The sequence below is a fragment of the Rattus norvegicus genome, chromosome 3 (genome assembly GCF_036323735.1).
Source record: "Rattus norvegicus strain BN/NHsdMcwi chromosome 3, GRCr8, whole genome shotgun sequence".
Taxonomy (NCBI): Eukaryota; Metazoa; Chordata; class Mammalia; order Rodentia; family Muridae; genus Rattus; species Rattus norvegicus.
Genome location: NC_086021.1, coordinates 189065001 through 189086780, shown reverse-complemented (window position 1 = coordinate 189086780; position 21780 = coordinate 189065001). Strand labels below are relative to the sequence as shown.

At 51.9% G+C, this 21780-nt stretch overlaps 3 protein-coding genes across 15 annotated transcripts in view; 2 read left to right on the top strand and 1 right to left on the bottom strand.

Annotated features, from left to right (window-relative positions):
• The window catches only part of Prpf6 (pre-mRNA processing factor 6), a 64241-nt gene extending 61925 nt beyond the window's left edge, over positions 1-2316 (bottom strand). The window contains exon 1 of the mRNA NM_001079766.1: positions 2135-2316. Coding sequence (NP_001073234.1) covers positions 2135-2205 — 71 coding nt within the window. The 5' untranslated portion in view covers positions 2206-2316. The remainder of the gene's footprint in view (positions 1-2134) is intronic.
• A 2395-nt stretch (positions 2317-4711) lies between these two features.
• Samd10 (sterile alpha motif domain containing 10) lies at positions 4712-8986 on the top strand. 2 transcript variants are annotated; one of them, XM_006235798.4, is made up of 5 exons: positions 4712-4978; positions 6299-6464; positions 6550-6721; positions 7241-7381; positions 7539-8986. In XM_006235798.4, exons 1-5 carry the CDS (start codon positions 4956-4958, stop codon positions 7559-7561), a joined length of 525 nt encoding a protein of 174 aa, XP_006235860.1. In that variant the 5' UTR covers positions 4712-4955; the 3' UTR covers positions 7562-8986. The 2 variants fall into 2 exon arrangements, with proteins under 2 accessions (XP_006235860.1, NP_001178896.1); NM_001191967.1 differs by having other exon boundaries at positions 4855-4945; positions 6283-6464; positions 7539-8268.
• A 2207-nt stretch (positions 8987-11193) lies between these two features.
• Positions 11194-21745, top strand: Zfp512b (zinc finger protein 512B). Of its 12 annotated transcripts, none has more exons than XM_063283902.1 (17): positions 11194-11333; positions 12944-13069; positions 13307-13449; positions 13738-13866; positions 13960-14546; positions 14647-14873; positions 14974-15045; positions 15133-15318; positions 15414-15538; positions 15630-15722; positions 15856-15954; positions 16036-16206; positions 16529-16723; positions 16982-17083; positions 17439-17501; positions 18084-18182; positions 18751-21745. In XM_063283902.1, the coding sequence occupies exons 1-17, from the start codon at positions 11219-11221 to the stop codon at positions 19000-19002; spliced, it is 2784 nt and encodes a 927-aa protein (XP_063139972.1). In that variant the 5' UTR covers positions 11194-11218; the 3' UTR covers positions 19003-21745. The 12 variants fall into 12 exon arrangements, with proteins under 12 accessions (XP_063139972.1, XP_063139970.1, XP_063139975.1 ...); XM_063283898.1 differs by having other exon boundaries at positions 11197-11573; NM_001107809.1 differs by having other exon boundaries at positions 11254-11573; positions 15133-15279; positions 18751-21744.
• The last annotated feature ends 35 nt before the right edge of the window (positions 21746-21780 follow it).

Genomic DNA, 21780 nt, shown 5'->3' with positions numbered 1-21780 from the left:
AAAAAAAAAAAAAGAAAGAAAGAAAAAAGAAAAACCCATAGGGAGAGAGAGGGAGCCAAGAGGGCAGATAGAGGAAGTATAAGGGAGGGACATTCAGTTTGAAAGGTTTTTTTGAGAAGGCAAAAGAGGAGGGATTCCTTCTCAGATACTGGCTGAGGAGGAAGGTCAGCTGAGTGCTTTTTCTGGCTCTCTGAGCTAGCAGGCTTTCACCCCAGCATCTGGCTCCTGATTCTTCATTGATAAAAATCAAACAATTGAGATATTGTTTTTAAAAAAAAAAAACAAAAAAACAGGGAACTCTAGCCTAATGTTAAAGTCCCTGTGACCTTCTTCAGCTCCATTCTTGCAATTCCCACTATTGCAAGAAGACTTTTTTCCTACCCTCACAGGGCTGACCTTGTTCTTTTGTATTTATTTTTATTTATGTGTATGTGTGTGAAGGTGTGTATTTATAAACACCACACACATGCCTGTGGAGGGTATCGGAGCCCCTGAAACTGGAGTTACAAGCAAGTTGTGAGTCTCCTGATATGTCCTTTACAAAAGTAGTAAGTGCTCTTAACTGCTAAGGCCTCTCTAACCCCTTTTGTATTTTTTTTAACATTTATTTATTATGTATACATCATACAGCTTTCTGTCTGCATGTATGCACCTGCAGGCCAAAGAGGGCACCAGACCTGATTATAGATGGTTGTGAGCCACCATGTGGTTGCTGGGAATTGAACTCAGGACCTCTGGAAGAGCAGACAGTGCTCTTAACCACTGAGCCATCTCTCCAGCCCGTATTTTTTTTAATATTTTATTTTTTTAATATTTTATTTTTTAATATTTTATTTTTTAATATTTTATTTAGTTAGTATATTTGAATACATTGTAGCTGTCTTCAGATACACCAGAATCTGTCATAGATGGTTGTGAGCCACCATGTGGTTGCTGGGAATTGAACTCAGGACCTCTGGAAGAGCAGTCAGTGCTCTTAACTGCTGAGCCATCTCTCCAGCCCTGTATTTTTTTTTTTTAAGAGGCTGGGCAAAACGCTGGAATCAAACCCAGGGTTTTGTGACATGGTACTACTCAGCTACCCCTACTGACATTTCAAAATCCTCTTTGTAAACCTGACTAAAATGCCACACTGCTGAATATCTCTTGACTTCTATTCTCCTTTTTCTGTTTGTTTATACAAACACCAACCTTGTCTGGTGAACTACAGGTCTTCTGAAAATGGCTGTGAATGCCTTCCTTCTACTATCATTACCAAGGAAGATTTATGTTTCCCTAATCAAAACCATAAAGAAGTAGGGCACATCCTTATGATTAGCGGCATAGCCATCTCTGTCCAGAGGGCTGAGAATCTGAGCAGGTGGCCTATAGCCACACATCCTAGAGGAAAAGGATGCTTAAGGAAAGAAAGATATGGGTTGGGGATTTAGCTCAGCGGTAGAGCGCTTGCCTAGCGAGCGCAAGGCCCTGGGTTCGGTCCCCAGCTCCGAAAAAAAGAAAAAAAAAAAAAAAAGGAAAGAAAGATATAGCATACTCTTACTGTATACAGAGACTCAACTGCTTACAACCAACTTGCTTACGGATATTACTTCGGACACCAAAACACTGAGGTTCAGACCACTGTGTAGTTAATCCCTCAGTCATATCTTAGGGTGGCAGTCAGACCTCATGAACCTACTTATTTTGACACATACATACATACATACATACATACATACATACATACATATCCACTTTGTCGGGAAGGCATCATGCCAAATTAACTAGTTGTGGCGGTGAACGTTAATCTTTTTTTTTTTTAGACAGATTTAAGTAATTCTAGCTGTCCTGGAACTCGCTATGTAGCTCTGGCTGTCTTGTAGACAAATATGGGCTCTAAATTAAAAACGAAGGCCTCTGTCCCCGCCCAACCCATCCCACGCCCCGCAAAAATGCTGGAATTAGAGACGTGCGCCATTAGCCCCAGCCCCTTGGTTTGTTTTGTTTTGTTTTGTTTTGTTTTGTTTTGTTTTGTTTTGAGACGCGGTCTCTCTATGTAGTCCTAGTCCAGAATCGTTCTCAAATAGGCCCAGCGCGAGCTGTGTTCCAGGGCACTAGCCACCCTACCCAGAGCAAGCTCCGCCCACTGCCTTACCCCCGGCCCAGCCCCGGTACGTAGCCCAGCGGCGCGGGCATGCCCAGGAACGGCTTCTTCTTCTTGTTCATGGCGGTGCTGTTGGCCGAAACAGAGAAAAAGAAAAGCAGGGGAGCAAGTACGCGGCAGAAAGCTCAAAGTCTTCCCAGTGTCGCAGCTGGAAGAGATGCAGTCAGTACGTCACTGGCGCACCGGAAGTAGAGATCGGGGTCGCGGAAAGCCCCGCCCACCTAGATCCTCGGGCGGAAATCAAAGATGTAGTTTTGCAAAGTGTTTCCGGCCAAGGCAGCGTGACGTGTTTGCTGCGGGGAAACGCGCGTGCGCGTGAAGCTATTAGGTCTAGCGCCACTGGGTTGTGGGTAAGATTGTCATGCCAGCCATGAGGCGCAGCCAAAAGCTCAGTAGTCCTGTTCAGGAGCGTTTCGGTGCAGGCAAGGCTGCGAAGCTGCTTAGTTCAGCCATCATAACCACTTCCAACTTGCCGTACTATACTGAGCCGAATGCGGCCACCGATGGTCCAGACTGGGCACTTAGCGATCAGATCCAGGACACACACACCCCATCTCCCTCGCGCCTTTGGAGAACAAGTATATAGTGCACGCAACGGTGTGTGGGTCAGCGTCACAGGCTTGGGAGTGACTGTGTGCCCAGTGGCTTGGGTAGACTCACACCACTCTACTTTGCACAGATACTTTCTGCCTGTGTGCAGCTCTTCCTGAAACATAATGCCAGTCCCACCCGTTGTGTAATAACATCCTCAGGTCATGAATTAGGCTGTACAGGGCTTTAACCCCAAGCTATAAAAGGCTGCTTGGCCTCAGGGATGGTTTATTCTACCTGTGGAAACAGTATGCTATGGGAATGGAAAACAACTCTGCTTCCAGTTAAACCTCAAAAATATCTGTAACTTCCTGGTAGATACTTTGTGTGTGTGTGTGTGTGTGTGTGTGTGTGTGTGTGTGTGTGTTCCTGCCCTTCTAGGTTGGGGCCCTCAGTGTTTCAATAAAGCAGCCTTAGCCTGTTGAGACAGAGTCTGCCTCTAAGTCTCACTTTTCTTAAACCTCCTGCTCCTGGGGAGAACACCAAGTTCTAAGGCAGGCAGGAAAAACTACAATTGTGAAGCCTGGACTCTGTGCTGGACCAGACAACCAGGTTTCTGCCTCCAATGCCTTTCAGTGAGGTGCTAAAACAGTCCTGGCTCCCCACAAGGTTTTTAGGGAGGAACAGGATTGAGTCTGTGAAGCCTGAACCGCAGGGAACTGAGCCTAATCAAGGGTCTTGACAGCAAAGTGGCCCATAAGTGAGGGTCAGCAAATGCTCCAGTAAAGAATGAGCTAGTAGCTGACTCAGATACAGACATCCACAGCCAAACAGTAGATGGAGCTTGGAGATTCTTACGGAAGAATGGGAGGACGGATTGTGGGTCCTGAAGGGAATAAGAACTCCACAGGACAACGAACAGAGTCAGCTAACCTGGACCCTTGGGGCTCCCAAGAGTCTAAATCACCAAGGAACACACACCGGCTGGATTTAGGCCTCCCAACTCATATGTAGCAGATGTGCAGTTTGACCTTCATGTGGGTTCTGAACAACTGGAGCGGGGGCTATTTTCTGTACGTGGGATATGTTGTTCTACTAGCTGGGCTGCCTTGTCTGGCTGTAGTGGGAGAGGAAGCTCCTAGCCTCGCAGAGACTTGAAGTGTCTGGGGGGGGGGGTCCCAGAAAAGGGGAGGGGGAAAGGATAGGGGGTGACCAGGAGGGGGCAGTGAGCAGGATGTAAAGTAAGTAAAAAAATTAATTAATTAAAAAATAATCTCGGGGCTGGGGATTTAGCTCAGTGGTAGAGCGCTTACCTAGGAAGTGCAAGGCCCTGGGTTCGGTCCCCAGCTCCGAAAAAAAAAAAAGAACCAAATAAATAAATAAATAAATAAATAAATAAATAATCTCATGGGGTTGGGGATTTAGCTCAGTGGTAGAGCGCTTGCCTAGCAAGTGCAAGGCCCTGGGTTCCGTCCCCAGCTCCGAAAAAAAGAAAAAAAAATCTCATATATATGTATATAAAGAACGAGCTAGTGGGGCTGGAAATATAGCTCGGTGGTTAAGAGAATTTCTCGTTCTTGCAAGAGGACACGGGTTCACCCATGTGGCAGCTCACAGCTGTCCATAACCTCAGTGCCAGGAGATCCAATGTCCCCTTCTGAACACCAGGTGCGTGTGTGTAGTGCGCAGATATACATTAGGGCAAAACATTAATAAAATTTAAAAAAGGAATGAGCAAATAAGGATACACAGGTACTTGGGAGAGAATGATCCGGACCTTGGTCAGACTGAGCAGGTAAAAGCCCACAGGTGTGATTATCCCCACCACCACCAGACCGAGGGGACCTCGCTTGCCAACTGCAAAGGCCGTCCAGCGGGTTGCAAGAGAGGCTGGTCCACGGAGTCCTACCCAGGTGCGCAAGGACGCCTTTTGCTCTGGCGGACATCCTCAGCATACGCAGCCCGGCGCGCCGCCGATACACCTCCGAGCTCCCGGAGCGCGCCTTGCGCCCAGGGCTGGGCGGCAGGTGCTTTGCCGCGCAGACTCCCCGGCCGCGGGGACCGGCTTGGGCTCGGCCGGCTCCGGCGGGTGGGGACGCGGTGCGCGTTGCCCACGGGCCACTCTGGCTGCCTGGTGCTCCGCGAGGGGCGTGTGCCCGAGCCGCGCATCCGCGGGCTCCATGTTCACCGAGCTGCGGTCAAAGCTGAGCCCCCCGCGAGCTCGCGCCGGGGCTGTGCGTACAGGCTTCGGGGAGCGCCCGGATGTGGACGGTGAGCTGGGATGAACCCAGGCGCAGGAATATCGTGAGCAGCGGGCTGAGGGCGGGAATGGTACCGGGGCCCAAGGAGAGCACCCGGGCTAGACTCAAAGGGTTTCCGGGGGCGGCCACTGCGGGGAGGAAGTCTTTTTACTGGAGTCCAAGGGCCTTTGTCCAGCATTATGGGGCGGGAGTGCGGCGGTTAGTCTCGGGCCTTGACTTGGAGTGGGGATGACTGGCAGGGGCTTCTTCACTGAGCTGACACCACACTCTGATCACACTTTGCATAGAGAAAACCCTCCCGAAGCCCTAACGTTGGGGTCGAGAGGAGGCAAAGGGGTATAATTCTGAGATTGAGGTTGGGAACAACAGACTCTGGCCCAGCGCAGGGAGTAAATAGGCGGGGCCTGGACGGCCTTGACAGGTGCGGTTAGAACTAGGACGTTGGACTGGTTTCCCCTTCTGAGGAGCTTTCTAGCCCTGGCTCAGGGAAGGCCCTGCAAAGCACTACAGTGCTTAATCCCTGGACCTCGCTCGCTTAGAATAAATCTTATTGCACTACAGGCTACCTCAGAATAGCGGCCACACACGTCTTAAGCCCACCTTCTTTCTTCTGTTGTCTTGGAGGTACCACATAGTCATTTGTTCATATACAGTACTTGTGGATGATTTCGGAGCATCAAGACATAGGTCATCTCCAGACTTCATGTCAGTAGTCATTCCAATAAATGACCCTAAAACTAACTTCACAAGTGCAATGAATCAGTGGGAGAAGGACAGTGCTAACTTTCCCCGTGCCTAGCTGGCACCCTATTCACACTAGTCGTCCTGGGGTAGGTCCTGCAGAAGCCACACAGAAAGGAAATCCAGCATGTGTCAGGCAAGTTCTTCTTGTCAGCTTTCCCAGAGTTCAAACTTTTTGTCAGTGAGTCACAGTTAGAAACTGTTAAAGACAAAGATCTGTGCACACCCTGGTCCTGTATGGCATGTAGGAGGCTTGCCTGTCAGCAAGGGCAAAGCAAGTCAGGGCAGCCCTGGAGATAGCTGCTCTCCTGGCCCTGCTAGGGTGAGTGTCATCCTCCAGTCTAATCATCCTTGGGGCCCGAGTGTGTACTCTCAGCTGATAAAGGGAAAGGCATATCCAGTTTATCTTCTGAAAGAAGTTCTCAAGACAACTCTTGCAAAAAAAAAAAAAAACAAAAAACTCTTGGTCTTGGGGGCTCAAGATTCCTCCTACAGGAGAAATTATTACTCCCCTCATTGGTAGAAAGAAGATTTAATTGTCAGGGAGCTGAGTCACAGGGGAGGAGCTTGCCCCTGACCACTCTGTATGCACATCCCTGCATACAGCCTCTGCCCATTTCAGCTTCTGCCAGACCCTCCTAGAGCATACAGTGTCAGCTGAGAACATACCCTGCCACCTGCCTCGGACACCAGGCACCAGCCTCACATGGCACGACTCCCGAAGCCAGAGGGCATCCAGCAGCAGGCCAATCAAGCTCCTTCAACAGCCGGGCTCAGAGACCCCCCAGGTGCCTACCTCTCCCACCTAAATCTTAGCCCTTGCCCTCAGTTTTAATTACCTTCATTCTACTGACCTTACCTCTCCACCTGCAGGCCCGGCTGTACTCTGATCACTATGGTTTGTACCACACGAGCCCTTCGCTGGGTGGCCTGACAAGGCCAGTGGTCTTGTGGAGTCAGCAGGACGTTTGCAAGTGGCTCAAGAAACATTGTCCTCACAACTACCTCGTCTACGTCGAGGCCTTCTCCCAGCATGCCATCACGGGTATAGTGGGTCACGGGTTAGGGAGGACCAGAATGCTCAAGCCTTAGCCTTGTCTTCATCTGTATCCTCCTGAGTTCAGTTCTCATTCTCTCTCTCTCTCTCTCTCTCTCTCTCTCTCTCTCTCTCTCTCTTTCTCTCTCTCTCTCTCTCTCTGTGTGTGTGTGTGTGTGTGTGTGTGTGTGTCTGCCTCTTAGTCTCTCTGCTCTGTCTTTTGATGCTTCTCTGATTGGCCTCTATCTTTTATTTATGTATTTTTTTTTTCGGAGCTGGGAACCGAACCTAGGGCCTTGCACTTGCTAGGCAAGTGCTCTACCACTGAGCTAAATCCCCAACCCCGGCGTCTATCTTTTAGTCAATCTTGTCTTTCTTCCTACCTCTCTTCCTTTAAGAATCTCTGAATCTCTGCTCCACTTTCTTGGTCTTTGGTGGGCTTGTTTTCTGTTCGTTTGTTTTCTCCTGATGGAGAAAGTCTTACACTCTGCCTCTGTCTGCCTCACTGCCTTCTTTCTCTCCCCCTAGGCCGAGCTCTGCTTCGACTGAACGCAGACAAGCTGCAGAGAATGGGGTTGACCCAAGAGGCTCAGAGGCAGGAGGTGCTGCAGCAGGTGCTCCACCTGCAGGTGCGTGAGGAGGGGCGGAGCCTGCAGCTGCTCAGCCAAGGTTTGTATCAGGGACCTAGAGTACCAGGGTTAGGGGGAGGGACTGGGCTGAGGGTGTAGGATGACTGTTCTCCGCCCCAAAGGGTGGCTGGGACATCCAGTAAGTACCATCCTTGGGTGCACCTAAAATCAACTTTTCCACCTTATCCATCCTACAGCTTCCTTCGGAAACATGTCCTAGCTGTTGCCTATACTTGGACCCCAGACCCCAACACTGTGACCAGAGCCCACAGCCAAGAATGAGTCAGAACTGGCCCTACAGCCCCTTTGGATCCTGCAGGATACCCTAGCGGCTAAACCTAGCCCAGGGGTCAGGGAGGAGCAAGACCTCCATCTCCAGGTGCCTCTGGAGAGGCACTACAGGTTCTGCCCTGCGGCTGGGTGGGTGGTTGCTGCCTGCTTATAGACCCTTCTTCTGAGATCCAAGCCCAGGTCCATCCCCTGGTGCTGCTGGCAGCAAACAGGGTAGCTGCCTGGAACTAGAGTGGGGTTTGAATGTCCCCAGACTCCCAGGGAGTCTGTTTATTTATGTTCCCTCCAACATGTGACCATCCCCCATCTGAGTCATGAGTCTTACCCTTAAGTCTTAGTTCTGTGTCTTTCCCAGGCACCTCCAGATCAGCCACACAGTGGGACAAGCTGTCTTGGCTCTTTGAAGTGTATCTGTCCCAGAGTACAGCAGGCCCAACCTGCTGTCCATACTAATAGTCATCAATTCATGACATCATGCCATGCTTCACTCAGTGATTGTGAAACGTCAGCAGACCCTATCCACACTGTAGACGTGAATTTGAGAGGGGTCCAGGATGCTCAGGCTGGAAAGCCAGTGTGCGGCACAGATCCCAGTGGTGTGCAGGTAACTGTGCACAGCTCACCAGTTCAGATCCCAGTGCTGTGCAGGTGACTCTGTGCACAGCTCACCAGTTCAGCAGTGTTCTCAATCTTACTTTTGAAGAAGTCATGCTTTTAAACAGCTTCCCTATTCCCTGGCTCTTAGAGACTATGTTGAAGAAGTGTGTGTGTGTGTCTGTCTGTCTGTCTGTCTCTGTGTGTGTTCATGTGCACCTCTGTGGCTTTCCCAAGAAAACCAACCTGTTTTCAACCGAGAAAATGATGTAGAGCAGTTCTTTCATGTGTCACCAGACACCTGGACAACCCCTCCTTGGGTATTTGGGGGCTTGTTGCTGCCAGAAAGGAGGGCAAAGGGTGACCCTGGCAGCTCACTCTGACTCTGCCCTCTACCAACTTTACCAGGGACTCTAAAATCTCAGGGACAGTTGAGGCTTGGCCTCCAGTCCCCTCTGTGTGCCAAGAGCTGGCCTCAATTCAAGGTTGCTCATTACGGTTAATTTGGGCCACTGGCCTGCAATCTTCCATCCTGTATACCCTGCATCCATGCAGGGGCTCCCTTATTGTGTTTGCCTGCCTCTAGAATCCCCCAGTCCTGGTGCGTGCAATCAGAGGGCCTTCTCTGATCTCTTTCTCTCTCCTGTCTTTTCTTCCCAATGCTCCTGTCCTGTCTTCCTTGGTTTTGGTCACTTTTTTATACTCTGACCAAAAAAAGAAAAGAGAAAAAAATCAGAAATAAATCTGGTTCTCAAATGCCCATCAGTGTTGGATCTCTGGGGAGCAACGGGGTGTCTAAGACAGTGCCTGCAGATAGAACCACTAGAGGGCAGTGGTGTTGCATCCTGGGAAAGCTACCTGGTAACTCCAGGACACCTGAACAAGCAAGATGTCTCAAGTAGTGGCCCTGTGGATATATCACCCCAGTTTGGGACACAGCAGCCCTGACACACTCAGAATAACAGCTTGTACACATGGAATGAGGCTCTCTGGATTGGGTTTCTGCTGGTTCATGGTCTGGTGGTGTAGCTCAGTGATATTGGACGTGGTTTGGTGGCCCAGGCCCAGGTTTGATTCCCAAGCACAGAAACAGAAACAGAGGTCTTCTAAAAGTAGAGAAGAATCCTTCCTTATCTATTCAACTTTATAGTGGCCGTCTGGTATTCCTAGGCTCAAGGCTCTAGCACAAATCTATTTCTGTGATCATTCTTTTTTTTTTTTTTTTTTTTTTTTTTCGGAGCTGGGGACCGAACCCAGGGCCTTGCGCTTCCTAGGTAAGCGCTCTACCACTGAGCTAAATCCACAGCCCCTTCTGTGATCATTCTTGTCTGCCTCTCAAATGTCTCCCTTTAAATTTAGGGTTCACTTAGGCAATCCAGATAGATCTCAGAAACTTCAGTCACTATCACTGCAGCTTAACATGGTTATTCGTTGGGGCTCACTCTTCAGCCTGACATACACAGCACATGAAGCACACACCCTAAACACAGACATACAAATAGGAACCTAGAGGTATAAGCCAGAAACAGTGAAACGACACCCAGACATGCTTGAATATGTACAAACACACTTGCAGGTTTGGCCAGACAAGGGTATGTATAAAGTTTTGTAACATCCCCATCTGCACAGATATAATTACCCAAGCGCACAAATGCTAGTGCATAATCACCCACTAACACTAGAAGTGCCATACCACATGGTGCATATGAGTGCACTACATTGTAAGACTTCTTGACACTTAAATATGCACACCTATACACACACACACACACACACACACACACACACACACACAATTACAGGGAGGTGGGGCTGGAGAGAGAATACAGTTGCTGCTCTTGCAGAATTGAGTTTCCAGCACCCTCCTCAGGCAGCTCACAACTGCCGGTAGCTTCAGGGGATCTAATGCCCTCGTCTACATTATGATGCCCACGCATGACCACCACCTGATAACACATGGCCACTTAGACACATAACAACCTATGGACGTTGGTAGATCACATTTGTGAAAACTCATATTTACACAGGGAATGCTGACAACCTTGAACGCAGCACCTCAAGGTATGCACACTGATCTCCACCAACATTCTGATGTTCCACATCCTGGGAGAATCACAGAAGGTGACACATGCCTTTAATCCCGGCATATGGGAGGCAGAGACAGGCAGATCTCTGAATTTGATGCTGGCCTGGTCTACAAAGGGCTACACAGTGAAACCCGTTTGAAAAAACAGTGGGGGCGGGGCTGGGGGGGGCAGGTGACAATGTTATGACTTCCAAATGAAAGCTGAATTTTTCTCTTCTCTATCGAGTGCTCCTGTGGAGCCCCAGACTTGGCACTCTACTTCCTTATCAGCCAGCCTGCTCCCCCCTAGTCTGTCAAAGGGGTGTTTACTTCTCTGCTTCATTTATTCCCAAGTCCTGTGGGCTGGGATGCCATTCACCACCACCGTCCAGTCCAGATCCTACCCTAGCTCTGGGCCAGAGAAGCTCGGTACTGGCTGTTGGTCTAGGACCACTGTTCACAAAGGGAGAAGTTGATTCAATAGCTAGTAACGCCAATAAAGCCTATTGGTCTTAACAGTGTCTAGATTGACTAAGGTGGCCTCAGGGACAGATAGAGGCTGAGGTACGCCCTGACAGCCTATGGATGTCCTGTAACTCTTCATAGGATCTACTTCAGCTAGCGCAACCACACAGCTTGCTTAGTCTGTGAGACATGATCTGGGGTAGTGTCCAGAGTTCCTGACGTGCCTCAGTTTACTGGACTGTCTACAAAGCGACTCCTGCCCTAGGCGCGAGTGACAGATCTCTTGGCCCTGGAGGCGAGTACCACCTAGTCTACGGATCTCTCCGTGGAGCGGCAGACCGGCCCCACTGGCCCCTTCCCCGCAGCGCCGGCCGCGTGAATACCGCGAGAGTTCGCCCCCTCCCCCCCACCCCACCCCCCCGCGCAGTAAAACTGTCAAAGGTAGGAGGGGCGGGAGCGCGCATGTGCGCAGCACGGCGCGCAGTGTGCGCCGCCCGGACCCCGCGCCCCGCGCCCCGCGCCCCGGCCCGGCTCTGGCTCCGGCCTTGCCCGGCCGCACCCCTTGGGCGCGCTGCAGGTAAGCGCCGGCACTGCCTGCTCTACCGCGGTCCCGGCGCCACCCGCGCCCCGCACCAGCCCTGTGCCCCGCCCGCCTCCCCGCCGCGCCCGGACCCGCGCCGCGCCCCACTCCCCGCGTCGGCGCCGTCCTCCCGCCTCCTCCTCCAGAAAAAGTCGCCATTTTGGTTCACTGCCTTCGCCCCCCCGCGGTCGGCGCTTCCGGGCCAGGCTGCAGCCCGTGTCCGGCCTCAGGTGACAGGTGGGTGGCCACGGGCCTCCAGGTGCGCCTCTTGGCTGCGCTCGCCAGGCCAGGCGGAGTGGCCTGAGTCGGTGGTAGCGTCCTCTTCCCTGGAGGATACAAGGGAGATCTCAGGGACCCCAGGTGGAGGAGGGGTTTCCTCCTACTCTGGCGACCAGGCCTTACCCCTAATTCTGATCTCTGAAAGACTGGAATGTTGCAGCAGGCCGTATACCCCGGGCCTCAAATGTAGTCGGGGTTCTGGATAACTCATTTCCTTCTGAAGCTGCAAAACGAGGATATCCCGAGAACTTTGGTTGACCTAAGACCCTCCTCCCCTCCCCTAGGCCCAGGATGTTGCCCTTGGCAATGGACAGTGATTGTCCTGACCTCTGACCTTAGCACTTTTGGATATAGCAGCCCCTACCCAACCACACTGATTTGAGTTGATCAAAAACTGTTAAGAGAAGGCTCACCTGCTTGAACCTTGCTCTTTGGTACCGCCCCCTTCTGTGGGTTTGGGTGCCTCTGAGAGGCCTCAACATGCTGTGCTCAGAGCCTTCCTCAGTTTTCAGGGTATGTGGTGCTTCGAGCAGAACAGTCCCTGGAGGCCCAACCCCAGGGCAGCAGCATGCATATTCTATAGCCTCTGCTTGCCAGTACTGGCTATAACTTGTTTAGCCGAAGTTGCTTCCTAGGCCAGGAACCTAGAAGCTATTGAAAATAGCAAGAAATGGTGGCTGCTAGGCTGTGGTGGTTCAGGGGCTGACCTGGTGCCTTCATCTGGGGGGGAAGGGGCCCTGGCTGCACAGAAGGTTGAGAAGGCAGGCAGGTAGGATGGCTCAGCAAGCATGGGGACCAAAATATATTTCTAGTGAGTATATTTCACTTTACCAACCAGAGAGGCAGGAGCATGTGGTGGGGAAGTGGCTCCTGTGCCTGTGGAGAGGTCTTCAAGGGTGCTTATCTGGGTGCTCAGCCATCCCTGAGGTGGATGATGTGGCTGCCTGTGAGCCAGCAACCATTACTAGTGTTAATTGTCCCCTATGAGGAATATTATCAGTCTCGCTCAATTGCATGGGCCCCTTGTGAACACAGGCCCCACCTGATCCTCAGCACCCTTTGGTCTCATGTGTCTAGATGAGGGTGTAGGTGAGTGTGTCAAATGGAGTAGGGTCTCTGCTCTTGTACGCTGCTCAAGCCTTCTGGGTTATTTAGAAAGACCTTGTCTGTGCAACCCCTCTCTAAGTTAGAAGCTTAAGTCACTTGTGTTTTGATGCGAAAGATACAGGAGGTCAGGCCTAGACAGTCATATTGGGGGCCTCTAGGATAACCCCAGTGGAGGCCTGGGTTGAGCCTATTCATCTCATAGGTCTGTACTTACTCTGCAGAGATGACGGAATCTTTCTGTGTTGGAGGAGGCCGTCGGCTTCAAGGATCCAGCAAAAGTGGACCTGGAAAGGGAGGCAGCCGGAAGGAGGTCCAGCTTCCCTTGTTGCAGGACCCACCAAAGCTGGGTGAGGAGCTAAGGCAGAAATCAGTTGTAGAGGGTACAGACAGTCAGTGGTAGAGTTACCTCCTTGGGCAGCCTGAGGACCTGTGTGGGCTGGAGATTGTTAGCCTGTTGTAGCCAGGCTCTTGACCTAGTCCCTGGGCCTTGATATGGGTGAGCCAAGACTCAGTCTGGGCTTCCTGCCCCTTGGGGTTCGGAGATATTGTGCAGCCACTGAGCCTTGCTGTCTCCTGTACTATAGGGATGCCAGTGGTCCACAGTGGACATACAGTGCCTAGCCAGGCCCCACTCTGCTTTGACCCCGGAAACTCAGCCAGTGACAAGACAGAAGGGAAGAAAAAAGGGAGGCCGAAAGCCGAGAACCAAGCTCTCCGAGATATTCCTGTGAGCTCCCTGAGGGTTAGAGTGGGGATCATTCTATTGAGTCTGTGAAGGCCACTTCCATGTCCTTACCAGCCCTCCATACATCCTGTGCCAGTTTGTCTCAGCATGTACCCTAGGGCCCTTGCGTCTGTTACCAAGTCCCAGTGGGCTGTTAGTAGTCACCAGCATAGGTCTGCAGCATGGCTTGAATTCTTGGTCTGCTCTTGAGGTTGAAGGGCTTATTTGGCTTGGGGGAGCTGTGAGTCTGGGTAGCTACAGGTCAGCAGCTTGGCCTTTTCCTCTGCCCAGCTCTCTCTGATGAACCAGTGGAAAGATGAATTCAAGGCACACTCAAGGGTGAAGTGTCCAAACTCAGGGTGCTGGCTAGAGTTCCCCAGCATCTATGGGCTCAAGTACCACTATCAGCGGTGCCAAGGGGTAAGGGGCTGTGGGTCAGGGAAGAGGAGGCCTGGGGGTGCATCTGGGCAGAGGCCCCCGGGGCCCCATCCCACACCTGCCCTCCCTGCCCAGGGCGCTATCTCAGATAGGCTGGCCTTCCCTTGCCCCTTCTGCGAGGCCGCATTCACCTCCAAGACCCAGCTGGAGAAGCACCGGATTTGGAATCACATGGACCATCCCCTACCTGCCCCCAAGCCTGGCCCAGTCAGCCGGCCAGTCACCATCAATCGGCCTGTTGGGGTCAGCAAGCCCATCGGAGTGAGCAAACCTGTTACTGTTGGCAAACCAGTGGGAGTCAGCAAGCCCATTGGCATCAGTAAGCCAGTCACAGTTAGTAGGCCTATACCAGTCACCAAGCCTGTCACAGTCAGTAGGCCCATGCAAGTCTCTAGGCCTGTGCCAGTCACCAAACCCATCCCAATCACCAAACCTGTGCCACTCACCAAACATATGCCAGTTACCAAGCTTGTGACAGTTTCAAAACCTGTGCCACTCACCAAGCCAGTACCAGTCAGCAGGCCCATTGTGGTCAGCAAGCCTGTGCCGGTCAGCAGGCCCATCGCCATCAGCAGACACACACCACCCTGCAAAATGGTGTTGCTGTCCAAATCTGAGAACAAAACACTTCGTGCTACAGGCAAGAACAGCAATAAGAAAAGGTACAGGAAGTCATTTGAGGTGGTGAGTTGTCATGTGTGCCTTGAGGGGGTGAGAGGGCTACTGGGTTTGCCTGGACCTCACCTTGCCTGCCACTTACAGGGCTGCAGACAGTTTGGACACCTGCCCCATCCTGCCCAAGCAGGCCAGGCAGGAGAATGGAGAGTATGGCCCATCCACTGTGGACCAGAGTGTGACCTTCCAACTGAGTACAGATCCTAGCAACAGCTCCCTGCTGCCAGGCAGCAGGCCCCTGATGGGCAAAGAGGCATTGCGGCCTATAGGTCCAGTGTCCCAGCCAGAGGAGGACCCTGAGCGCACAAAGCACAGTAAGACAAGAGCCCTGGGGAGACTGGCCATGATGGGCTCTGGCCTTTCAATGACTATGTGACCAGGGTCTTGGCACTCATTTTCTCTCCCCTGAGTCAGGAAGGAAGCAGAAAACACCGAAGAAATTCACAGGGGAGCAGCCATCTATCTCAGGGACCTTTGGGCTCAAAGGTAAGACCCCAGCTAACTGAACACTCCTGGAACTGAGGATGTCAGTAGTTGGCCCATGTATCTTATCCATCCTCTATGTGCACACAGGCCTGGCCAAAGCTGAAGACAAGGCTCGAGTTCATCGCTCCAAGAAGCAAGAGGGATCAGGCTCTGAGGAAGTGCGGAAGAAGGTGCTGGCCACCCCTGTTACTGTCAGCAAGGAGGCACCAACTCCTGTGGCCCACCCAGCCCCAGGTGGGGGCTGCCTGGCAGGACCCAGGACAGGTCTCCATGGTGGGCTGGATCCTGTAGCAAAGGCATGGGGGATGCCCCTGGAGTCCAGGGCATTCAGGAGCCCCACAAGCCTGAGGCCTGGCCCTGCCTCACAGGTGGCCCTGAGGAGCAGTGGCAACGAGCCATCCATGAACGGGGGGAGGCTGTCTGCCCCACCTGCAACGTGGTTACCCGGAAGACCCTCGTGGGGCTCAAAAAGCACATGGAAGTATGTCACAAGGTAAGCCTCCTGTCCCCCTAATTCCCTAGGGCACTGGGGAGGGAGGATCCCTAGCCTAGAAGGGTTTCTCATAGTTAGGCTATGTCTGCAGTTGCAGGAAGCACTCAAATGCCAGCACTGCCGAAAACAGTTCAAGTCCAAGGCTGGCCTCAACTACCACACCATGGCTGAACACAGTGCCAAGGTATGCTGCCTGACCACCAGGTTCCTGTCCAGCTCTGTCTGCTGGCCTCTACTGCTGCTCCTCTATGCCTGATTTTGGATCTATGGCCCTAACTCCTGGCTGGCATCAGGTCTGAGGCTTGCTCTGTCTCCAGCCCACGGATGCTGAGGCCTCTGAAGGGGGAGAACAGGAGGAGCGGGAGAGGCTACGAAAGGTGCTGAAGCAGATGGGACGGCTGCGCTGCCCCCAAGAGGTCAGTGTTGGGCCTTGTGGGGCTGTTCAGAACTTGGGAACCTGGCTGATTTCTTACCTGGTTTCTGACCTGGATCCCCAGGGTTGCGGGGCTGCCTTCTCCAGCCTCATGGGTTATCAGTACCACCAGCGGCGCTGTGGGAAGCCACCCTGTGAGGTAGACAGTCCCTCCTTCCCCTGTACCCACTGTGGCAAGACTTATCGATCCAAGGCTGGCCACGACTATCATGTGCGTTCAGAGCACACAGCCCCGGTGAGTGGCCTACAATCTACCTTGTCCTTGTTTTAAGAGACTATATTGTGTCCTACATGTGTTCTCAAGTCCATGTGTTCCCTGATATGTACAATCTGTGCCTTTAGTGATCCTAAGTCTTGGAAGGAAGGATGGGAGCCTGGTGCCCTGTGTTCTGTTTTGGTTGTGTTGTCTACAACTGCATTCTGAGTTCCCATACCTGCAAAGACCACATACGACCCACTACTCATGCCAGCTCTAACTCCTGGTCACTGGATATCTTCCTTCTCCTATACTGGCTTATACTGGCTTATACTGGCTTCTGTGTATCCTTGCCACTTAGCCCCCTGAGGAGCCCACAGACAAGATCCCCGAGGCTGAGGACCTGCTTGGGGTAGAGCGGACCCCAAGTGGTCGCATCCGTCGTACATCGGCCCAGGTTGCCGTGTTCCATCTACAGGAGATTGCAGAGGATGAGCTGGCCCGGGACTGGACCAAACGTCGCATGAAGGATGACCTTGTGCCTGAGACTGCACGGGTGAGTGCCCACCTAAGGGAGGGGCAGGGTCTTGACCTTTGGGTATTCCCTAATTGCTCCCCCAACCTCTCGGTCTCTGACCAGGACAGGCTTGATTTGATTCCCCTGTGGCAGCCCTGTTTTTGTGACCTTGGCCATCTACTAATATTAACCCCATCTGTGAAGGGGCAATGAGCCTGCTGCAGAAGCACATGCATTGTATCAGAGCAGCATGTGCCTCAGCCTGAAGCTTACCTGGTGCTGTGCCTGGCTTTGCAGCTCAACTACACTCGGCCAGGCCTCCCCACACTTAACCCTCAGCTGCTGGAGGCATGGAAGAATGAAGTCAAGGAGAAGGGCCATGTGAACTGTCCCAATGATGTAAGCTGGGACTAGCAGGTAGTGGGAGTGGGACATTGGGGCTCCAGGACAGAGGGCTTAGGTTTGGGCCTTCAGGCAACAGTAGAGGTTAAAACAGTGAATGTCCTGTTAGGAAGTAACTGTCTTCAGTATGATTAGCCTATCTTTGACCCTGGGGTTCTATAGGGTCTTCACATATATAGCACTTCGACAAAGAGGACTTCAACCTGGGGACCCATATTACCTACCCTGCCCAAAATCCAGGACTTTAGGGACCTGCCCTCAGAGAAGCCCCAGAGTGCTCTGGGGTTGAGGTGGGATGCCCCTTGTGTAGAGTTGTGGGAGGGCTTTCTCCACAGCTGTCTCCTGCCTGCAGTGCTGTGAAGCCATCTACTCCAGTGTGTCCGGCCTCAAGGCCCATTTTGCCAGCTGCAGCAAGGTCAGTTCTAGAACTGTTCCCATTGCTTCCTGGGGTGGAGGGCACTGGGCACTCCCAGTCTTCTCTTGCCAAGGGTTAACCTGCGTCAGTATAAGATCACCTACCCTGACCAGTACGTATCCCAGAGACTAGTAGGTAGTCAACAGGTGGCCCAGAACCCCTCGCTGTACCCTACCCTAGTTGTTTGGTTCTATGTTTTGCCCTGGAGTCTCCTTGGACTCCAGGGCAAAACTTAGAACCCTTGACTTATGTGATGTAAGTGTTCATCCTGACCTGAGCAGAGGGCACATCTGGCTTGGGATGAGGGCATTCACCAAAGGACTGTGACCAATCATTGAGCACCTGGTTCATCCCTCATTTCCTCCTCTCGTTTCCTACTCCTATAGCTGGGGTGACTTAATAATCCTACTGAAGGGTAGTTTCAGTCCCTAAACCCACCATTGACATACATCCGAGAAGACAGTGCGGCTGTCTTCTCTCTAGGTGACCCCAGTCCTAAGCTTTTAGCAGTAGGATAAGGGCTTGGACCAGATGTGGGTGTTTGACCTCTGAAGGTGGGTACTGGACCACTGTGCTTTGCAGGGGGACCACCTGGTGGGGAAGTACCGCTGCCTGCTGTGTCCCAAAGAGTTCAGCTCTGAGAGTGGTGTCAAGTACCACATCCTTAAGACCCACGGAGAGGTATGAGAGTTACCTTCTGGACCTGTAGGCCTGGAGACTGGCCTTAGGGGTGGTTAGTAGAGAACAAGTGGCTGAGATGGTGTACACTGAGAAATCTGGTGTTTTCTTCTCTAAATAGGGTCCGCTTCCCCTGAAGTGTCAAGAGCGTGGGGGTGATAAATCTTAAAAAAAAAAAGGCTAGTCTGGGGTGCCCCAGGTTGATACCCAACCACTGAGTGCAGCCTCCCTTGGCAGGGAAAACCCTGTTTTCAGCCACTTCCTAGCAGCTGTATGCCCCCCCCCCCCCAAAAAAAAGGTTTAGATGGGTTGGAAAAATGGTTCAATGGTTAAGAGTACCTCTAACTCTTCCACAGTTTGGTTCCCAGCACCAATGTCAGGAGGCTCCCTAGCTTCCACAGCTATCTGCATACACATACACATATCTACATACAGTTACACATGCCAAGAAAACAAAAAAGATTCCTTTTGTTTTTGTTTGTTTGTTTGTTTGTTTGTTTTTGAAGAAAAAGTTAGGTCTGTAGCTTTGGACCAAGATTCTCAGTTTTTACTGCAAGTTTTCTCGCCCTAGAATTGGTTCCGGACTTCAGCTGACCCGCCTTCCAAACACAAGAGCCAGGACTCCTTGATGCCTAGGAAAGAGAAGAAGAAAAGTCTGTCAGGAGGAAAGAAGCGGGGCCGCAAACCCAAGGAACGGTCCTCCGAGGAGCCAGCATCTAAGCTCCCCCCTAACAGGGATGACTGGCCCCCAGGAGGCAGAGACAGGGGGGCTCGGAGCTCCACTGGGAAGAAGGCTGGAGCTGGGAAGGCACCTGAAAAGTGAGCCTAGTGGGCAGGGCCTACCCATCATGCCCTGCATTGTCCAGATTAGGGGAGCCAGTTCTAGACCGGTCCTCCACCTCCACACACACCCCCATCTGTTCAGAGGGTTGGCAAACCACTCTGCTCTCCCTGAAAGTGGTCCTTCCCCTGTTTAGGCTGCCCCAACATGGCTAGATGGGGCTCCCCAGGAGTGCCAGGGCAGCAGCAAAAGTGCAATAGGCTGGAGGACCCAGCCGTTCTACAAGGACATTCATGGACCTGGCAGGATCTAGAGCCTTGGCATCATGGGGCATGAAGTGTGCTTGAACCGTCAAATGGCCCCAGTTTCCACCTCCCTCTGGCCCATTAGGGTCCCCAATCTGACTGTTTCAAGGCTCAGACATTCCTGGTGACCCATAGTTGTGGGCTGATGAGGCACCTGAGCAGTCTGGCTGCCATAACTTGGCCTTGCCTCCACCCAACACTGGAACTCCAGTACTCCCAGCTACCTCCCAGGACAGACCCTGTCTACTGCCATGCTGCCCTGACAGCCACCCACTCATCTGTCCTTTTGCATCCACCTCTGACCCCCTTGCTTCTGTTTTCTACCTCTCTGAGCCTTCTACCCTTCTCTGTCATCCCTGCTGTGCTTCAGGCCTCACCCCACTTGACTGGTGTGGTCATGGTGGAGTAGCTAGCCTTCCAGGCAAGGAAAGAACTCTGTGTTCTACCTTCAGGGAGGTCCAGACCCATAGCTACTGACCTGAGAGAAAAGAACTAGGATGCTTCACCTCCAGCCTTTAGTTTCTAATCTTGTGGTTAGCACCCTTAAAGGTGCCTCCCTGGAGCCACAGCTGTGTGAAACAGAGGCTGGCCAGAAGGAGCCTAGCTTAGGAGTAGCAACTGTGAGAGATTGTATATGTCTGTTATGCTAGGTGGGCCCATAAGCCAAGTTCTGTGGAAGGCCTCTTTTCCCCTTTATTTTGTCTGCTCTTGGGATCTAGTGGCAGTCATTTGATAAAGAAACTGAAGGATAGTAGGAGGTTGGGTCTCAGCCAGTGTAGCAACTCTAGGCTGGGCCTCACCCCTTTCCTTAGGGGCCCTGAGGATAACAGGGTCCGCAGGTTGGACAAGGCCAGGAAGAGAGATCTGACCTTCCTGATTCTGCCTTCTAACCCTACCCGCTCCATCTCCCAACCCTGCTCTGAGCCACACCAGGAGGAGAAGGCTGGAAGGGGTTGGAATGGGCTTTTTATAGTGTGGATAGGGGTGGACTGAGGCCTCTGCTTCTGATCCTGGATGATGTGAATTTTGATATTTGCCTCTGTGTGTCTCCTGGATGTTGATGCCAGTCTTGTTGCTGTGACAAGTAGCAACCCTTTTTTAAAAGATTCTTTTTTTTTTTTTATACAAAACTCAACAATCTTAATGTCATGGTGCTAAGGGTTTCCTGGTGCCGAAGGTATTGCTGTGGTACTAACTGGTACCTGCCCCCTAGCCTCAGCAGGGATGGTTTCCAAGAAGGCCAGCTCCAGGGAGATTTGGGCTGAAGTCCTTGTACACTCATATTTAGAAAGGCTCTGACTCTGGGCAAGGCAGCCATGGCCTGGTGTGCTGTAGGTATTGAAACGGACTCTCCAATTCCTACACACTTTGATGTGGTCAGAGGGTGGCTACAGAGTGCGTATGGATGATCCAGTGTCAAAGGGTAGGCTGGGGCTTTGGGGTGTGGTGTGCAACTGTGGAAGGGAAGGGGGCCAAAGTGCACTTTCACAACACCTCTGTGGGGTGTGACCATCCACCCCAGCCTCTCAGGTACTTGGCACTTGTAGGGAGAAGTAGGACCTGGGTTTGCTGGGGATTGAGTTTCCAGGACATACCATTATGCCCATATACAGGCCTTGGTATGGGACTTGGTGGTTCTGGTAACTTGATGTTAGCACTTTAAATCAGTCTTTGAGGTCAGTTTTGGGGCAGCTGTCAAAAGCTGCAGTTGGATAGGTACCAGCCAATAATGAATGACTGGTTAGTGGCAAGCTAGACTGCAAAGCTCTTCCAAGGTGGCAGGGCTCATCAGTCTGCCCACCTCCCTACCCTGGCCCAAAGGTAACCATCAGCCTACACAGATCCTCAGTAAGAGGGACCATCATGGCAGAGCTCCAGAAGGTGGTGGGCATAGACTTAGAGGGCCAAACCAACCCTGGCTCCTTGGCAAAATGCAAAAGTCAGGGTCTCTACAGATCTACCTCTGGCTCAGCGCTTGCCCTGCCCTAAAAAACAGAAGTGCCAAGGGCAGACATTTCATGCAGAACCAGGGTGCACTTTATGTTCCTGCACAGGCAGATAATGGTGCCTCCTGGAGGCTTTGGGACCTTCCTGTCCCTATGGTGTTTCTGAAGGGAGAGCTGTTCCCCTGTTGGGTGAAACCCAGGTCCCTTGCCCTGGAGGCCTGGTTTCCCAGGTCACTCCTCATACCTGACTGCAGCGCCTCCTAAACTTTGGGTTCCTTGGTTTGGTTTTAATGCAGTTCTCATTACACAAGTGCATTTCTGGCTATCACTTGTAACCATAGATATACATGCATATATATTCTATCTACAAAGTGTTTTATTTGCAAGATGTTTTGAGGTGAGCTTTGGTCCTGCCCGCCTTGTGATCATCTGTCCCCATCCTCATCCCCTGGCCCGGAGTGGTGCGGTGGTGGGCCATCAACTATGTATTAAAGTCACTGTATCAAATAAATGTTTATTGATTTCTTTTTTCCAGGGATTTTGTGCGGCTGAGTTTGTGTTGAGGCAAG

Coding starts and splice junctions, on each gene's coding strand:
- Samd10 (NM_001191967.1), top strand. CDS start 4,855: ATGTTCACCGAGCTGCGGTCAAAGCTGAGCCCCCCGCGAGCTCGCGCC. Junction 4,946..6,282: donor GGAGCGCCCGGATGTGGACG/GTGAGCTGGGAT, acceptor CCCTGCATACAG/CCTCTGCCCATTTCAGCTTC. Junction 6,465..6,549: donor CGGGCTCAGAGACCCCCCAG/GTGCCTACCTCT, acceptor CTCCACCTGCAG/GCCCGGCTGTACTCTGATCA.
- Zfp512b (XM_063283897.1), top strand. CDS start 11,219: ATGTGCGCAGCACGGCGCGCAGTGTGCGCCGCCCGGACCCCGCGCCCC. Junction 15,955..16,035: donor GGCTGCGCTGCCCCCAAGAG/GTCAGTGTTGGG, acceptor CTGGATCCCCAG/GGTTGCGGGGCTGCCTTCTC. Junction 16,207..16,528: donor GTTCAGAGCACACAGCCCCG/GTGAGTGGCCTA, acceptor CTTGCCACTTAG/CCCCCTGAGGAGCCCACAGA.